Source organism: Bos taurus, chromosome 11 (assembly GCF_002263795.3).
Source record: "Bos taurus isolate L1 Dominette 01449 registration number 42190680 breed Hereford chromosome 11, ARS-UCD2.0, whole genome shotgun sequence".
In the NCBI taxonomy this organism is placed as follows: domain Eukaryota; kingdom Metazoa; phylum Chordata; class Mammalia; order Artiodactyla; family Bovidae; genus Bos; species Bos taurus.
In genome coordinates, this window is record NC_037338.1 from 2,984,219 (window position 1) to 3,003,704 (window position 19,486).

Sequence of the window (19,486 nt, forward strand, 5' to 3'; positions counted from 1 at the left end):
TCATTCTCTTAGTACAATTGGTTTTAAAAACGTGTCCTGCTACCCTGCTAAACTCACTTATTTTTTCCTTAGGAATTCTTAGATTTTTTTACCTAGATAATCAAGTCAACTAAGAATAAAGACAGTTTTACTTCTTCCTCTCTAATCTGTATGCCTTTTATTTCTTTTTATTGCCTTACTGCATGAGTAGACCCTTTAGGACAAAGCTGAATGGGAGTGGTAAGAGTGGACATCCTTGTTTTGATCCTGAGCTTAGGGAGAAAACATTCAATCTTTTACCATCTTGTTTGTGATGATGTTACTTTAGGTCTTTCATAGATTCTCTTTATCAAACTGAGAAAATTCTCTTTGTTTTCTAGTTAATGGGAGTTTTATCCTAAATGGATGTTGGTTGGTTTGGTTGGTTGATTTAGTCACTAAGTCGTGTTTAGTTGCTAAGACTATTGCAACCCCATGGACTGGAGCCTGCCAGGCTCCTCTGTCCATGGGATTCTCCAGGCAAGAGTACTAGAGTGGGTTGCCATTTAGCTTTCATCAAGTGCCTTTTCTTTAATATGGGGCTTTTTTCTTTTTTAAAAAAGATAAGTGCTTTCTGTCTTACATTACTATTAAGGTTATTTATTTCTTCTTGAGGAGGCTCTATTAGTTTGTGTTAAGGAATCTGTACATTTTATCTAGTTGTTGAATCTATTGGCAGAAAGTTTTTTTAAAATAATTGTACACTTATCTTCCTTTAAATCTGTAGAATCTCTAGTAATGTCTACTTTCTCATTCCTGATATTGTTAATATGTTTTCTGTCTTTTTCTCTGATCAGTCTGGCTACAGTTTTGTATTTTATTGATTTTCTCAAAGAACTAGCTTTTTGTTTCATTGATTTACCACCCCCCCCCCCCGCCCCCAGTTGTTTTTATGTTTTAAAAAGGTTATAAAAAACAACAGCAAAGGAAAAAGAAACATAGTCTGCAAAACTTGAAATATTTTCTATCTGGCTCTTTACAGAAAAGATTTATTGATTCTTACTCCATACTTGGATGAGTATGTAAATATAGATGTTGTTGAACTGAAAGTAGACTGCTGGTAATTTCTCCAGGAAAAAAGAAAAAAAGAAAAGGGACTTATTTTGGGATCCACAGAGAATTCCAATCTGGGGTCTTCAATCATGGTGTGCTACGGTTAAGTCCCTGCACGGCAAGAGAGGGAGAACTCTTTTATAAAGGAGAAAAGCAAGTTGGGGGCGGCTATAGCAAACAAAGAATCCATGGCTTTTCACTGGCGGAGCCCTTGCTGGAAATGAAGAGGAACGGTTTCTTCTTCCTGTTGGGCTCTGAGAGTAAGAGCTCCCCCTTGTGGTCTCTCAACTCTAAATAGAGCTGAGGTTTGTGTTCATTAATTTCTTACAATATTTTTCTGTCATACCTTGGTACTTAACAGTTCTGCCTGGAAATAAGAGAATCAGGGAGGATAAAGTCTGTTGATCATGTAAAGGCACCTGGTAGAGCACACATTGTGTCCTCAGGTTGCAAAGCAGCCCATATTCTCTTCCTCCGGTGATGTGAGCACATAGAAGGGAAAGGAGGGGTAAGTGGGAGAGGAGGTGGTGAAGACTTTGGGAATGACCTGTTGGGATCAACAGTGGCCTCTCATTTCACCCGCACTGAAGTGAGGATGGGATGCTGCTGGCTGGTGTCTGCTGTGGCAGTAGAGGTGAACCAGCTGGCCAGGTTTGGGGACGTATTTGACAATCAGAGGATTTGCTCATGTGATGCGTGGTGAAAGAGAAAGAGGAGAGTCTGGGGTGTACTCTGGATTTGGGCCTGAACAAGTAGAAGGATTCATTTGTTGCTGAGATGGGGGAAAGTGGCAGGAGTGGGCCATAGGACTTGAAAGACGGATGCTTGTGCATCTGGAATTTGAAGCTAGCCATTGCTTTGGTTTTATTGACCCTCAGCATTGTGTGAAATCTCCTTGGTTACAGTCCCCCAGAGGACTCCATCTCCAACCTACTTCCAGCCCACGCCCAGGCCCTTCCAGGGTCTTGCTTGATTGAAGCCTCCCCAATCTCTTGCCCAGGTCTTTTCCACCTCTGGGAATTTAAGTAAAGCCCAATTCTGTAAAGAGCAATATTGCATAGAAATCTGGAATGTTAAGTCCATGAATAAAGGCAAATTGGAAGTGGTCAAATAGGAGATGGCAAGAGTGAAGATTGACATTTTAGGAATCAGCGAACTAAAATGGCCTGGAATGGGTGAATTTAACTCAGATGACCATTATATCTACTACTGTGGGCAAGAATCCTTTAGAAGAAATGGAGTAGCCATCATAGTCAACCAAAGAGTCTGAAGTGCAGTACTTGGGTGCAGTCTCAAAAACAACAGAATGATCTCTCTTCTTTTCTAAGGCAAACCATTCAATATGGTTTGTAATCCAAGTCTATGCCCTGACCAATAATGCTGAAGAAGCTGAAGTTGAATGGTTCTATGAAGACCTACAATACCTTCTAGAACTAACACCCAAAAATAGATGTCCTTTTCATTATAGGGCACTGGAATGCAAAAGTAGGAAGTCAAGAAATACCTGGAATAACGGGCAAATTTGGACTTGGAGTACAGAATGAAGCAGGGCAAAGGCTAATAGAGTTTTGCCAAGTGAATGCACTGGTCATAGCAAACACCCTATTCCAACAACACAAGAGAAGACTCTACACATGGGCATCACCAGCTGGTCAATACTGAAATCAGATTGATTATGTTCTTTGCAGCCAAAAGATGGAGAAGTTCTATATAGTCAGCAAAAACAAGACTGGGAGCTGACTGTGGCACAGACCATGAACTCCTTATTGCCAAATTCAGACTTAAATTGAAGAAAGTAGGGAAAACCACTAGACCATTCAGTCAGTCAGTCAGTCAGTTCAGTCACTCAGTTGTGTCCGACTCTTTGCAGCCCCATGAACCGCAGCATGCCAGGCCTCCCTGTCCTTCACCAACTCCCTGAGTCTGCCCAAACCCATGTCCATTGAGTCAGTGATGCCATCTATCCAGCCATCTCATCCTCTGTCGTCCCCTTCTCCTCCTGCCCTCAATCTTTCGCAGCATCAGGGTCTTTTCAAATGACTCAGCTCTTCGCATCAGGTGGCCAAAGTTTGGAGTTTCATCTTCAACATCAGTCCTTCCTATGAACACCCAGGACTGATCTCCTCTAGGATGGACTGGTTGGATCTCCTTGCAGCCCAAGGGACTCTCAAGAGTCTTTTCCAACACCTATGACCTAAATCAAATCCGTTACGATTTTACAGTGGAAGTGACAAATAGATTCAAGGGATTAGATCTGATAGAGTGCCTGAAGAACTGTGGATGGAGGTTCATGACATTGTACAGGAGGCAGGGATCAAGATCATCCCCAAGGAAAAGAAATGCAAAAAGGCAAAATGGTTGTCTGAGAAGGCCTTACAAATAGCTGTGACTAGAAGAGAAGCAAAAGGCAGAGGAGAAAAAGAAAGATGCACCCATTTGAATGCAGAGTTCCAAAGAATAGCAAGGAGAGATAAGAAAGCCTTCCTTAGTGATCAATGGAAAGAAAGAAAGGAAAACAATGGACCGGGAAAGTCCAGAGATCTCTTCAAGAAAATTAAGGGATACCAAGGGAACATTTCAAGCAAAGATGTGCACAATAAAGGACAGAAATGGTTTGGCCCTAACAAAAGCAGAAGATATTAAGAAGAGGTGGCAAGAATACACAGAAGAACTATACAAAAAAGATCTTCATGACCCAGATAATCACGAGGTGTGATCACTCACTAGAGCTAGACATCCTGGAATGCTAAGTCAAGTGGGCCTTAGGAAACATCACTACAAATAAAGCTAGTGGAGGTGATGGAATTCCAGCTGAGCTATTTCAAATCCTAAAAGATGACACTTTGAAAGCACTGCACTCAATATGCCAGCAAATTTGGAAGACTTAGCAGTGGCCACAGGACTGGAAAAGGTCAGTTTTCATTCCAATCCCAAAGAAAGGCAATGCCAAAGAGTGTTCAAACTACCGCACAGTTGCACTCATCTCACATGCTAGTAAAGTAATGCTCAAAATTCTCCAAACCAGGTTTCAACATATGTGAACTGTGAACTTCCAGATGTTCAAGCTGGATTTAGAAAAGGCAGAGGAACCAGAGATCAAATTGCTAACATCCGTTGGATCATCAAAAAAGCAAGAGAATTCCAGAAAAACATCTATTTCTGCTTTATTGACTATGCCAAAGCCTTTGACTGTGTGGATCACAACAAACTATGGAAAATTCTTCAAGAGATGGGAATACCAGACCACCTGACCTGCCTCTTGAGAAATCTGTATGCAGGTCAAGAAGCAACAGTTAGAATTGGACATGGAACAATGGACCGGTTCCAAATAGGAAAAGGAGTATGTCAAGGCTGTATATTGTCACCCTGCTTATTTAACTTATATGCAGAGTACATCATGAGAAATGTTGGACTGGATGAATCACAAGCTGGAATCACGATTGACAGGAGAAATATCAATAACCTTAGATATGCAGATGACACCACTCTTATGCAGAAAGCAAAGAAAAACTAGAGTCTCTTGATGAAAGTAAAAGAGGAGAGTGAAAAAGTTAGCTTAAAACTCAACATCCAGAAAACTAAGATCATGGCATCCAGTCCCATCACTTCATGGCAAATAGATGGGGAAACAGTGGAAATAGTGACAGACTTTATTTTTGGGGGCTCCAAAATCACTGCAGATGGTGACTGCAGCCATAAAATTAAAAGACTCTTGCTCCTTGGAAGAAAAGTTATGACCAACCTAGACAGCATATTAAAAAGCACAGACATTACTTGGCCAACAAAGGTCTGTCTAGTCAAAGCTATGTTTTTTCCAGTAGTCATGTATTGACGTGAGAGTTGGATTATAAAGAAAGCTGAGCGCAGAAGAATTAATGCTTTTGAACTGTGGTGTTGGAGAAGCCTCTTGAGAGTCCCTTGGACTGCAAGGAGATCCAACTAGTCCATCCTAAAGGAAATCAGTCCTGAATATTCATTGTAAGGACTGATGTTAAAGCTGAAAGTCCAATACTCTGGCCACTTGATGCAAAGAACTGACTCATTGGAAAAGACCCTGATTCTGGGAAAGATTGAGGGCAGGAGGAGAAGGGGACTTAAGAGAATGAGATGACTGGATGGCATCACCGACTCAATGGACAAGAGTTTGAGTAAACTCCAGGAGTTGGCGATGGAGAGGGAGGCCTGGCATGGTGCAGTCCATGGGGTCACAGAGTTGGACACGACTGAGCGACTGAACTGAAGCAGGACATACTTGCAGCATTTGCGTTCATAGGGTGAGTGTTCTCTTTCTACAGGAGATTTTAGGTCATTTGGGGGCCATTGTGTTTCCTCTCCACCAAGACATGTAGCAGAAGCCAGAGAATCAGTGCCTGGGCTTAGGACTTCTTTTTACATTTACCGGAATTTGAAGCTGGACATGTTCTGTCTTCCAGTTATGCTGAGGATGTGAGTTTTGTGTTGTGGTATATGTTATTTTTGTTGTTTTTGTTTTTCTTGAAGATATTTTAGGGAAGTAACATTTTTGCTGCTTCAATTACCTCCTGTTATGGGTTGAATTCTGTCCCCACCCCAGATGTATATGTTGATGTCTTAACCACCAGTAGTTCAGAAATGAGGTGCATTAGGGTAGACTATAATTCAATATGACTGATGTCCTTATAAGAAGAGAAACTTTGGACACAGATGATTGTGGAGGGAAGTCACAAGGAGAAGACAGCTGCCTACAAGCCAGGTTGAGAGGCCTCAGAAAGAACAAACTCTGTCTCAGACTTCTGGTCCCTGGAATTGTTAGATAATAGACTGATGTTGTTTAACCTCACCATTTTGTGGAACTTTGTTAGGGCAGCCCCAACAATCCAGTACATCTGAGCTACTCAGAATTCGACTCTATAACTTTTTCTGTAACTTCTCCCTCCATCCCATCCCCTCCTCAGATTTCTTTCACCCTGTCACTGCATACAAAGCAGGACTGGCTACATAACTTGTAGGACACAGTGTATAATGAAAATACAGGAAGGAAAAGTACAGTTAAAGGTGCTAAAATATAAAGACATTTTCCCCCTTTGGAAATACTTTAATCTTATGAAATGTAATAGGGGAAATAGTGACATATGAGTGACAGCATCAACTTATATTTTTATTTATAACATTTTTGGTGCTATACTTGTGTTAAAGAAGAGGGCAGCAGAGGATGAGATTTAGGTAGCATCACGGACTCAATGGACATGAGCCTGAACAAACTCCAGGAGATAGTGGAGGACAAGGAAGCCTGGTGTATCATAGTCCGTGGGGTCGCAATGAGTTGGACACGACTTAGGGACTGAACAACAACAATTCTATTATGTGATGCAATAAATAACGATACTTTTGTAATGTGATATGTTGATTTGTCCTAAGATTTTTCTGGCTATTCTAGCTACTTGCAGTTCATTTAAGTTGATTTAATTGAGTTTTTGTCAGTTGCAATAGAAGAGTTCTGGTTGCCTCCAGGAGGCGGTGCCTGGGGATGAAGGAAGGCAGTGCAGAGCCCAGGAAAGTGAGGGGAGAGGCTGTTGCCTTACGGCGGCCTCTCCCTTTCCGGTCCTGGCCCATAGACACCGCCCCCTCCTTCCCACCGTGCACCTGCCCAGCCCCTCGCTTCCGTTTCCGGGCGTGACGTCACAGACTGGGTTCTGAAGTATCCTGGAGTTAAAGGCTGTTGTGTCTGAAGTGTTTTGGGAGATTGCTCCTCTGTAATGGTACACAGACTATGGCAAAGAAGAGAGAAGCAGAGGCCCTCTTCTTTGTTCTCTTCCTGGATTACTGGCAAGGTGCAGAGCCACCCCCCCCCGCCCCCACCTTTCCATCTGACCAGAGGCGCCACCCGAGGTGTATTGTGGCGGGTGGAGATGCGCGTGGTGAAGACTCACCGTGAGCCTGAGTCAGGCAGGAGACGGCGCTCGCCTCCCATGGGTGCTGGAGTGAACGCAGGGTTTCTCCTCGCTCTACCTGCTTGACCTCCCCGGATTTATCTTAGGGATTCTTTGCAAAGGAGAAAGGAGAAACGTTAACAGTATTCCTAACTTTGCACATTACTCAAAATCCAGAGCTCCGTGCGAGAGTAGCATACTTGCACATTTTAACTTTTCCTTGTGAAAAATTTCAAACAAACAAAAAATTCAAACATGTACAAAAGGAGAGAGATTAGTATTAATATAGTGAACCTATATGTGCTAATCAGTCACATCTTGTTTTGTCTATTCCCTCATACACACACACAATGTTTTATTTTTAAATTTTTTATTATTTTCACACTATTTTTTGTTTTTGTTTTTTCTTAATTTACTTACCTTTGATTGAAGGATAATTGCAACATTATGTTGGTTTCTGCCATATAGCAACATGGATCAGCCATAAGTCTACATTTGTCCTCTCCCTCTTGAGCCTGTCTACCACTTCTCATCTCATCCCACCTTTCTAGGTTGTCCTGGAGCCTGAGTTTGAATTCCCTGAGTTTTATAGCAAATTCCCATTGGCTATTCACACACTGTACTTTAAACAACAGCTTGATATATTGGTCACATAACACAAAATACACCCTTTACAGTGTATATTCATGGGGTTGTGAGCCACCACTATCTAATTTTAGAACATTTTCAGCACTCCCCAAAGTAATATCAAACCCACTTGCTACCAATCCCCATCCCCCGTTTTCCACAGCCCCTGGCAACCACTAACCCACTGTCTGTCCTACGGATTTGTCTATTCTGGGTATTTGTATACGGAATCACACACGATATGGTCTTTTGTGACTGGTTTGTTTCATTTAACACGTTTTCAGGGTTCATCCACATGGTAGCATGCCTCAGGAATTCATTCCTTTTTATGGTTGAATGATATTCCATTGCATGGACTTACCCCATTTGGTTGATCCATTTATCAGTTGATGGACGTTTGGGTTGTTTCCACCTTTTGACTATCTGAATAGTGCTGTTATGAAAATCTTATGAGTGTGGCTTTTTCAAAGTGAACATTAGATTTCCATGCTCTACTTTTAGGATCTTACTGCAATTGGAAGCACTTGTGCTATTTACTAAACTGATTGGCTGACCACATTCTGGGACATTCTCTCAATGTAAAGAAATTGGGTCTGTGGAGAAAAGCAGTAGACACAATCCTTATGATGGAGGAAACTACAGTACTGTTTTCCAAAAATTCAGTAGACCAAGAGTACAAAACAGTGTCATCTGTCATGAAGGACAGAAGTACATTATACAGCAGTCAATCAGGGGTGACTTCAAGGAAAGGGAAGATAGTAACTCCTCTTGTTCTTGTTGTTGTTCAGTCACTAAGTCCTGTCTGGCTTTTTGTGACCCCATGGACTGCAGCACACCAGGCTGCTTTGTCCTCCACCATCTCCCCTAGTTTGTTCAAATTTATATCCATTGAGTCACGCATACTGTCTAACCATCTCAATCTCTGCCAGCTCCTTCTTTTGCCTTCAGTCTTTCCCAGCATCAGGGTCTTTTCTAATGAGCCAGCTCTTTGCATCAGGTGGCCAGAGTATTGGAGCTTCGGCTTCAGCATCCGTCCTTCCAATGAATATTCAGGGTTGATTTCCTTTAGGATTGACTGGTTTGATCTCCTTGCAGTCCCAGGGACTCTCAAGAGTCTTCTCCAGCACCACAATTTGAAAGCAACAATTCTTCAGCGCTCAGCCTTCTTTACTGTCCAACTCTTACATGCATACATGACTATTGGAAAAACCATAACTTTGACTATAGGGATCTTTGTTGGCAAAGTGATGTCTCTGCTTTTATTTTTTAATGTCCCTGCTTTTTAATACACTGTCTAGGTTTGTCATGGCTTTCCTTCCAAGAAGCAATCATCTTTTAACTTTGTGGCTACAGTCACTGTAAAGGGTTTTTGTGAACAAATATTTTAATGCGTGGGCTTACTCACACTTCCACCTTAGTGATTCTTAGTGATTCACAGCTGTCTCAGCAAGAGGAAAAATTTTGTTCCCTTCATTCACCAAAAAGCCATCATATCCACGCACTATTAACCACTAGTCAGCAATTTCCCTGCAGAGTGGGGACCTGTCATGTGCACATACTACTCAATGTCTTTTCAGACTGTGAGGAAACCATGAGGTAGAAGTTCAGATTCTTGAGGAAACTTCATAAATACTGTGTGGAACTCAGAACGGGGTCAGGGGGTTGGGCACTGTGCCCTAAAACACTTTCATTAAAGCACAAGTTTCTCCTTCCTGATGGGTTTGCCCACTCCTTAGGGGCCAGACGGAGAAGGTGATGGCACCCCACTCCAGTACTCTTGCCTGGAAAATCCCATGGAAGGAGGAGCCTGGTGCGCTGCGGTCCATGGGGTCACTAAGAGTCGGGCACGACTGAGCGACTTCACTTTCCTTTTCACTTTCATGCGTTGGAGAAGGAAATGGCAACCCACTCCAGTGTTCTTGCCTGAAGAATCCCAGGGACAGAGAAGCTTAGTGGGCTGCTGTCTGTGGGGTCGCACAGAGTTGGACACGACTGAAATGACTTAGCAGCAGCAGCAGCAGCAGGGGCCAGAAAAAGGGGCTGACCTTGAATCAGGAAAGTATGTCACAGACATCATGACCTCCAAAAAGAAAAGCCTGATATTGTGCTCAAAGGGCTTCCACAGTGGCTCAGTGGTAAAGAATCTGCATGCAATGCAGGAGACGTGGGTTTGATCCCTGACTTTGGAAAATTTTCTGGAGGAGAAAATGGGAACCTACTCCAGTATTCTTGTCATAGAAATCCCATGCACAGAGGAGCCTGGAGGGCTACAGTCTGTAGGGTCGCAGAGAGTGGAACATGACTGAGGGACTGAGCACACACACGCATAGCTCAAAATCTCCCCAGGCTGTTACAGTCTTTTTGCACCATTAATTCATGTCCTTGACGTAGCCACATGTGGGTCAACAGGAGTCTTAACACCCATTCATGCTGTCCCAGGGGAGATGGCTGACCTGGTCCATCTCTGGTTGCATCTTCATTTTTTCAATCCTGAATGACAACATCAGGAATTCCTTGTATTTATCAAGTCAAATTAGGATAACCTTAGGCCCTTAAGCCCCTCCTAAATACAAAATCCTCAGGATCAGTGCAAAGTATGCAGCAGGATTGTTCCCTTTATTCCAAAACAAGAAAGCATCACATTTCCAGAATGGTCAGGCACTGCCCATTGACCTCATTACTTGTGGAGGGGAGAGTTTTTGTTGAATATCTCCTGAGACGTGTGTCCATTTGTCTCCCTTCCTCCCACAACTGAGTACTGAGCATACCCTTGCTTGGAACCAGCTCTGTTTACTGTCGTCCATCATAGATAATCGCACAGAGTTGGGATGAAGGGCGAGCATTCTCAGTCTGAAGGTCACATTGGTGAATTTCCTCCCCCTCCGCACAGCCCTCCTGTGGTCCGTAGCTTTCCCTCCAGCCTCAGAGGAGAAAACCACATCCCACAGAACCTCACTGCCCAAGGTCATGCAGTGTTCAAATGTCATACCAGAACCCAAGTCCAGTGCTCTCCCTCTAGAGCAGGCCAAGTGCAGAATGCTCCTCTCAGAATACCATCCAAGAGAGTGACGATTTCAAAAGAATCACATGCAGCTCCTAAGTGAAATACTGACTCACAGCTGAGGCTTATTTTCCCCACAGGTTCAAATGCTGAATCTTCATCAAATTCAAAAATTTTGGACAAAGGACTGGCTAAACTCTTTGGTAAGTACCTCTCTCATGTGAAATGGTCAGGCTGTATTTGAAGAGTCTCATGCTCGTCCGTGGTGGTCTCCTGGATAACCTGCCCCTGCTGCTGCTCTGATGGGAAGGAAAGTGCTTTGCCTTGAGGCTAGAACAGATTTTCTAGATGTCAGAATCTCAAGATTTATTTAATTTCAAATTAAATAAATCATTGAAGATAAATAGTTGGAAAGGATTGTGCTCCTTAAAGAAGGGTCTATGTAGCAGTAGCAGGGCCCCCATCAGGGAACTCTACTGGAAATGCGGTGTCAGACCCCAGCTGAGACCAGCTGAGTCCATCTGTTCAGAGGATTTTTGCTTGTGTTAGGGATGGGCAGGGCTCCCTAGGTAGCACAGTGGGAAAGAATCCATCTGCCAAGCAGGAGACATAAGTTCAATCCCTGGGTTGGGAAGATCCCCTGGAGAAGGAAATGGCAACCCACTCCAGTATTCTTGCCTGGAAAAATCCCATGGACAGAGGAGCCTGGTGGGCTACAGTCCATGGGGTCACAGAGAGTCGGACGCAACTGAGCACAGCACACAGGGATGGGCAAGGCCCCACGGCTAAGATAATCCTCCTTCTAGGTACTCAGCCCTTACTGCACATGAGAATCCTCTGGGGAGATTGGTAGAAAGGGACACCCAGGCCCACCTCCAGTGATCAGATTCCTTGGTGTGGGGTGAGACCCTTTCATGAGTAGTTTTCTAAGCTCTTCAAGGGATTCTGTGCTGGGACTTACGGGTCTACTCCAAGCCTCTCACTGAATATTTGAGGAAATCTGAGGTTTAGGGAAGTCATCTTTAGCAGAGCTGAGACTGACGAAAAACACTAAAAATCACAGTCCTCTGCTGAAAGAAGCTGTCTAGATTCTAGAGAAATCTTTCCTCTCTGGCGGCTGTGTTGTCATGAGTGGACACTGAGAGTCGTCTCTGGTCTGAGAAAGAGCTCCCAGGTGTGTAAGTGTTGATGCTTCCTCTGGGTTAGGAGCTGGGAAGGGGGACTTCTGTCTACACGAGATGTGGATTGTTTTTCCTGTCTCATGTCAGGAATTCTAAGTTTGGCCTTTTCCCATGTGTGCTATTACAGAAGCTTCATTAAATCTTCACTGTCTGGCTGATTGATCGATGGTCTGTGACCATGACTGAAGGGCTTTCTCCATGGCTCGGCGATAAAGAATTCGCCTGCCAATGCCGGAGACGGGGGTTCAGTCCCTGGGTTGGGAAGATCCCCTGGAGGAGGAAATGGCAACCCTCTCCGTCTCCAGTATTCTGGCCTGGAAAATCTTATGGATAGAGGAGCCTGGCGGGCTACAGTCCATGGGTTGCAAAAGAGTTGGACATGACTTAACAACTAGACAACACCATATATGTACATATACACACCCTGTAAGTTAGGAATATGGCATTAACAGATACACACTAATATATATTAAAATAAATAACAGGGATTTACTGTATAGCACAGGGAACTATTGGACTAGGAAATGGCAACACACTCTAGTAGTCTTGCCGGGAGGATTCCATGGACAAAGGGCCCTGGCGGACTACAGTCCATGGGGTCACAAAGAGTTGGATATGACTGAGCAACTGAGCACACACACAGGGAACTATATTCAATATTTTGTAATAACCTATATGGAAAAGAACCTGAAAGAAATATGTATAACTGAATCACTTTGCTGTGTACCTGAAACTAACACAATATTATAAATCAGCTATATTGCAATTAAATTTTTTTTAAAAGGGAAGGAGAAATTAATGTATTTCCAACATGTAGCTATGAAAGAGTACTAACACTTAATAACTGTGGGGACTAAGTAGGGGCTGCCGTATCTGACTGATACCTTATGTCTATGGACAGGAGAGACCTTGAGGGGGAACTTATTAAATATTGTTGTCAGCTGGATTCAGAGCTCAGCCTGCTGGACAGGGCCCACTGCTTTCTCCTGCAGGCCACTCAACCTCGAGTCTATCCCCTGCTGCCTTGGCTGAGCTGACTGTCCTCTCCCACATGCTGCTGACCCTTGTCTCGTTGCTCTTGGGCGGCTGCGTTGGTGTGTCTGGGCTTGTCTCTGTGTATTTATGCCTCTCCTTCGTGTCTGAGTGGCTCAGGGACACAGACCAGGAGGCAGATCTGTCCTCTTTGTTTTGTTTGCTTTAAAATATTTAATCATTCATTCAGTGCCTACTATGTATGTTATTCAGAGTTTATTTGTCCAATTTATTTTCTTATTCTTTTTAAAACATTAGCCATTTTGTATATATATATATATATATATATTTTTTTTTTTTACTATTTATTTGGCTGCATGGGGTCTTAGCTGTGGCATGTGGAGTCTTCCATCTGCGTTACAGCAGGCGAACTCTCAGCTGCAGCACACGGATTTAGTTCCCTGACCAGGGGTTGAACCTGGGCTCCCTGCATTGGGAGCGCAGAGTCTTAAGCACTGGGCCACCGGAGAAGTCCTATTTGTACAATTTAGATTTCAAATGTTTATTTTGACCTTGTTAGTTTGAAGTTAGACCACATTTTACCCCCAAACAGTGCTACTAATAGTAAGCCATTTCCCATGTAGGTTCATAAACAGACAATCACCTTATGCACTTCCAGCTTTATGAGCTATAACTGATACATAATATCATGTAAGTTTAAGGTGTAAATGTGATGATTTGATACATTATACATTGCAAATTCAGTAACACCATAGTGTTAGCTAATTCTTCCATCATGTCACATAATAACTATTTCTTTTTTTGTGGTGAGAACATTTCAGATCTACTGTCTTGGCAACTTTCAAGTATCTGATATAGTATTATTAACTGTAATGACCACACTGTATTTTAGATCCCCCAAACATACTCATCTTATCACTGGAAGTTTGGACTCTGACCTAAATCTTGCCATTTCCCCCACCCCTGACTCCTGGCAACCACCATTCTACTTTCTGTTTCTGTGAGTTCGACTTTTAAATTCCACCTATACATGAGATCACATAGCATTTGTTTTTCTATCTAACTTATTTCACTTAGCATAATACCCTCAAAAATCCATTCAGGCTGTTGCAAAAGGCAGGATTTCCTTCTTTCTCATAGCCGAACAATATTCTATTGTGTTGTGTGTATAAAACATATTACCTCTTCTTTATCCATTCATCCACTGATAGACACTTAGATTGTTTCTGTATCTTGGCTATTGTGAATAATGCTGTAATGAGAGTGAACAAGTTGGCATAAAGCTCAACATTCAGAAAACGAAGATCATGGCATCTGGTCCCATCACTTCATGGGAAATAGATGGGGAAACAGTGGAAACAGTGTCAGACTTTATTTTTTGGGGCTCCAAAATCACTGCAGATGGTGACTGAAGCCATGAAATTAAAAGACGTTTACTCCTTGGAAGGAAAGTTATGACCAACCTAGATAGCATATTCAAAAGCAGAGACATTACTTTGGCAACAAAGGTTCGTCTAGTCAAGGCTATGGTTTTTCCTGTGGTCATGTATGGATGTGAGAGTTGGACTGTGAAGAAGGCTGAGCGCCAAAGAATTGATGCTTTTGAACTGTGGTGTTGGAGAAGACTCTTGAGAGTCCCTTGGACTCCAAGGAAATCCAACCAGTCCATTCTGAAGGAGATCAGCCCTGGGATTTCTTTGGAAGGAATGATGCTAAAGCTGAAACTCCAGTACTTTGGCCACGTCATGCAAAGAGTTGACTCATTGGAAAAGACTCTGATGCTGGGAGGGATTGGGGGCAGGAGGAGAAGGGGACGACAGAGGATGAGATGGCTGGATGGCATCAATGACTTGATGGCCGTGAGTCTGAGTGAACTCCGGGAGTTGGTGATGGACAGGGAGGCCTGGCATGCTGTGATTCATGGGGTCGCAAAGAGTCGGACACGACTGAGCGACTGAACTGAACTGAACTGAACTGAACATGGGAGTGCAGCTATCTCCTTGAGATACTGTTCTCATTTTCTTTGGATGTATACCCAGAAGTGGGATTACTGAATTAAGGTAGTTCTATTTATAATTTTTGAGAAACATTCATATTGCTTCCCACAGCAGCTGTACCAATTTACATTCCCACCAACGGTGCACAAGAATTCCCCTTTGTACATGTCCTTGTCAGCACTTGTTATGTCTTGTCTTTTTGATGAGAGCCATTCTAACAGGTGTGAGGTGGCATCTCATTGTGGTTTTGATTTGCATTTCCCTGATGGTTAGTGGTGTCAAGCACTGTCTCATGTATCTGTTCATCATTTGTATGTCTTCTTCAGAAAAATGTCTGTCCCATTCCTCAGCCCATTTAAAAGCCAGATGGATAATTTTTTTTGCTATTGAGTTGTATAAACCCTTTATATATTTTGGATATTAGCCTCTTAACAGCTCTGTGATTTTCACATATTTTCTCCTATTCTGTAGGTTGCCTTTTCATTTTGTTGATGGTTTCTTTTGCTGTGCAAAAGCTTTTTAGTTTGATGATGTCTCATTTACTAATTTTTGCTTTTTTGTTGCCTATGCTTTGGATATATCCAAAAAATTGTTGCCAAGACCAATGTCAAGAAACTTTTATTCTCTGATTTCTTCTAGATTTTAAAAAATGAATGAATGAATGAATGAATTTTTGCCTGCATCAGATCTTAGTTGGGGCATGCAGTATTGTTTGCTGTAGCACTTCATCACGGCACTCAGGCTTCTCTTTAGTTGTGGCTTGGGCGCTTAGTTGCCCCGTGGTTCTTTAGCAGCTATATAGTTTTAGTTCCTTATGTTTAAGTCTTTAATCCATTTTGAGTCAAATTTTGTGAGTGGTGTTAGTGATCAAGTTTCATTCTTCTGCGTGTGATTATCCAGTTTTCTCAACACCATTTATTAACGGACTGTCTTTTCCTTGGCTCCCTTGTCAAATATGAGATGACTGTATATGCTAGGGCTTATTTTGGCTCTTGATTCTGTTCCATTGGTCTCTGTGTCAATATGTATAATAGTACCATACTATTTTGATTGCTAGAGCTTTATAGTGTAGTTTGAAATCAGAAAGTGTGACGCCTCTAGCTTTGTTCTTACTTCTCAGGATTGTTTTCGCTATTTGAGAGCTTCTATGGTTCCAAATGAATTTTAGGATTGTGAAAAAATGCCACTGGAATTTTGATAGGGCTTGCATTGAATCTATAAATGGCTTAGGGTTGTGTGGACAATTTAACAATGTTAATACTTCTCATCCATCAACACAGGATATATGTCAATTTGTTTGTGTCTTTAAATTTATTTCATCAAAATCTTGTACTATTCACTGTATAGATAGATCTTTTACCTTCTTGGTTCGTTTATTCCTAAATGTTTTATTGTCTGTGATGCTGTTGTGAATGAGATTTTTTTCTATATTTCTTTTTCAGATATTTCATTGTCAGTGTACTGAAATGCAACATAATGTTGATTTTGTATCCTGCAACTGTATTGAATTTGTTGATTAGTTCTAACAGTTGTGTGTGTGTGTGCGTGGAGTCTTTAGAATTTTTCTGTATATGATCATGCATGCTAAATCGCTTCAGTCGTGTCCAGTTCTTTACGACCCTGAGGACTGTAGCCTGCCTGTCTCCTCTGTCCATGGGATTCTCCAGGGAAACATACTGGAGTGGATTGACATGTCCTCCTCCAGGGGATCTTTCTAACCCAGGGATCCAATCTGTGTCTCTCACAGATGCATTGACAGGCAGGTTATCACTAGCGCCACCTATCAACTGTGAAAAAGGAGATAATTTTACTTTTTTCTTCTATGATTTGGATGCCTTTTGTTTCTATTTCTCGCCTGGTTGCTCTGGTTAGACTTCCAGTACTATGTTGAGTAGGCACAATAAGAGTGGCCACCTTTGTCTTGTTCTTAATCTTAGAGGAAATGTTTGCAACGTTTCATGGTTGAATATGGTATTAGCTATGTGTTTGCCACATAGAGCTTTTATAATGTTGAGATATGTTCCTTCCATACACAATTTGGTGAGTGTTTTTATTGTGGGATGATGATGTGTTTTTTCAAGTGGTTTTTCTGTATCTGTTGAGATGATCATGCAATTTTTGTCTTTGATTCTATTAGCATAATATATCATGTTTATTGATTTGCATATGTTGAACTATCCTTGCATCTCAGGGATAAATCCCACTTAATCCCCTTGCTTGATCCTTTTCATTTGCCATTGAATTCAGTTTAATATTTTGCTGAGAATTTGACATTTGTATTCATTCATCAGTGATACTGGTCTATAGTTTTGCTTTTGTTTTGTAGTATTCTTATCTGGCTTTGGTATCAGAATAATGCTAGCCTCATAACATAAGTTTGGGAGGGTTCCTGCCTCTTAAATTTTTTGGAAAATTTTGAGGAGGATTGGCATTATTTCTTCCTTGTTTGGTAAAATTCAACAGTGAAGCCATCTGGTCCTGGGCTTTCCTTTGTTGGAAAGGTTTTGATTACTGATTCAGTCTCCTTATTCATTATTTGGTCTATTCAGATTTTCTATTTTTTTCATGATTCAGTCTTAGTAAGTTTATTGCTAGGAATTTATCCATTTCTTCTACGTTCCAGTTAGTTGATATATATTGTTCATAGAGATTTCCTATTATTCTTTGCATTTCTGTTGTATTAGTAGTAATGTCTCCTCTCTTTTGATCTTGAGTCTTCTCTATGGTTTTCTTGGTTGGGTTGGCCAGAAGTTTGTCAGTTTTGTTTATCTTTTCACCAAACTGACTCCTATTTCTGGTAAAATTTTCTGTTATTTTTCTGGTATCTATTTCATTTACTTCTGCTCTAATCTTTGTTATTTCCTTTCTTCTTCTAACTTTGGGCTTACCTTGTTTTTCTTTTTCTAGTAACTTAAAACATTTTTTAAAATTATTATTTAAAAATATTTTGGCTGTGCCATGTGGCTTGCAGATCTTAGTTCCCTGACCGGGGATTGAACCTGGGCCCCTGGCAGTGAAGGGCTAAATCCTAACCAGTGGACTGCCAGGGGATTCCCCTTTTCTAGTTTCTCGATATGTAAAGTTAGGTTGTATTTCATTTCACTTTATGTCATTTCCACTTTTATGGAGATATAATTGACACATAGTGCTGTATAAGTTTAAGGTATAGAACATAATTATTTGATTTACATGCATCATGAAGTGATTATCATAAGTTTAGTGAACATCCATCATCTCATAGATAGAAAATTAAAGAGAAAAAATTTTTTTTCTCTTCATGAGAACTCTTGGACTTCCCAGGTGGCTCTGTGGTAAAGAATCTGCCTGCCAACGCAAGAGATTCAGGAGACACAGGTTCCATCCCTGTGTTGAGAAGATCCCTGGAGAAGGGAACGGCAACCCACTCCAATATTCTTGCCTGGGACATTCCATGGACAGAGGAACCTGGCGGGCTACAGTCCGTGGGGTCTTGAAGAGCTGGCCACGACTGAGTGACTGAGCACAATCTGTATATATGTATGCACACACACTACACCTTCTTTATCCATTTATCTACTGATCGGCACTTAGGTTGTCTCCATGTCTTGACAATGAACATAGGGGTGCATTTATCTTTTCTCATTAGTGCTTTTGTTTTCTTTGGGTCAATACCCAAGTGTGGAGTTGCTGGATTGTATGGTAGTTCTATTTTTAATTTTTTCCCGTACTTTTTTCTGTAGTGACTACACAAATTTGCTTTCCCATCAGCAGTGTATGAGGGTCCTTTTCTCCACATCCTTGCCGACACTTGCTGTTTGTTGTCTATCTATTTATTTGGCTGTGTTGGATCTTTGTTGCTGCGTGCAGACGTTTCTCTAGTTATGGCAAGCAGGGGCTACTCTCTAGTTGTAAGCAGGGACTTCTCACTGTGGCATAGCACAGGCTCCAGAGCTTTCAGGCTTCAGCAGTTGCCTACGTGGGCTCAGTGGTTGCAGCTCCCAGGCTCTAGAGCACATGCTCAGTAGTTGTGGCACACGGGCTTAGTTGCTCCATGGTATGTGAAATCTTCCCCGACCAGGGGTCAAACTCGTGTCTCCTGCATTGGCAGGCGGATTCTTTACCACTGAACCACCAGGGAAGCCCTTGTTGTCTTTTTGACAACAGCTATTCTGACACGTTGAAGTGATATCTCATTGTGGCTTTGATGTGCATTTCACTGACGCTTAGTGATGTTGAGCATCTTTTCACATGTCTGTTGGTCATCTGTGTGCCTTCCTTGGGGAAAAAATCCAGTCAGGTCCTCTGCCCATATCTGCTCCCAGGACAGGAGGTAAAGGGGTGTGGAAGTGCAGCCCCAGCATTACCTTTGCTTCCATCTGAAGGTCTCAGAGTCTTCCAGGGTCCCAGGGGTCTTTGGAGGAGATGTGCATGTCCCACTGCCCTCCCTCCTGCCAGGGAGGATGGAAAGGAAGAGTTTTTCTGAGGTCTGGTTCCTTTGGCTCTAATCATAATTAGGCATGAAAGGAGGTGAAAGTGGCTGGTGATGGAATGCTGTGGAATCTGTGGCAGATATCTCTTTTTTCTGTCACATACTAACATCTTTGTTTTCTTTGTGTTTTATGTCTTTCTTCTTCCTGCATATCATTCCACTTGCACAGGGTTCCAATGAGCAGAAAGCAAGCAATTAATACTAGCTGATTGGGGTTGAGGGGGGGTCTTTTTTTTTTT

At 42.1% G+C, this 19,486-nt stretch overlaps 1 protein-coding gene across 5 annotated transcripts in view; it reads left to right on the forward strand.

Moving 5' to 3' along the window:
- The first annotated feature begins 6,688 nt into the window (after nucleotides 1–6,688).
- Nucleotides 6,689–19,486, forward strand: part of C11H2orf92 (chromosome 11 C2orf92 homolog) — a 41,590-nt gene continuing 28,792 nt past the window's right edge. The window contains exons 1-2 of one of the 5 annotated variants that reach the window (XM_024999293.2): nucleotides 6,689–6,881; nucleotides 10,749–10,811. In XM_024999293.2, coding sequence (XP_024855061.1) covers nucleotides 6,821–6,881; nucleotides 10,749–10,811 — 124 coding nt within the window. In that variant the 5' untranslated portion in view covers nucleotides 6,689–6,820. The remainder of the gene's footprint in view (nucleotides 6,882–10,748; nucleotides 10,812–19,486) is intronic. The other 4 variants (XM_024999289.2, XM_024999291.2, XM_024999287.2 and 1 more) reach the window with 4 other exon arrangements.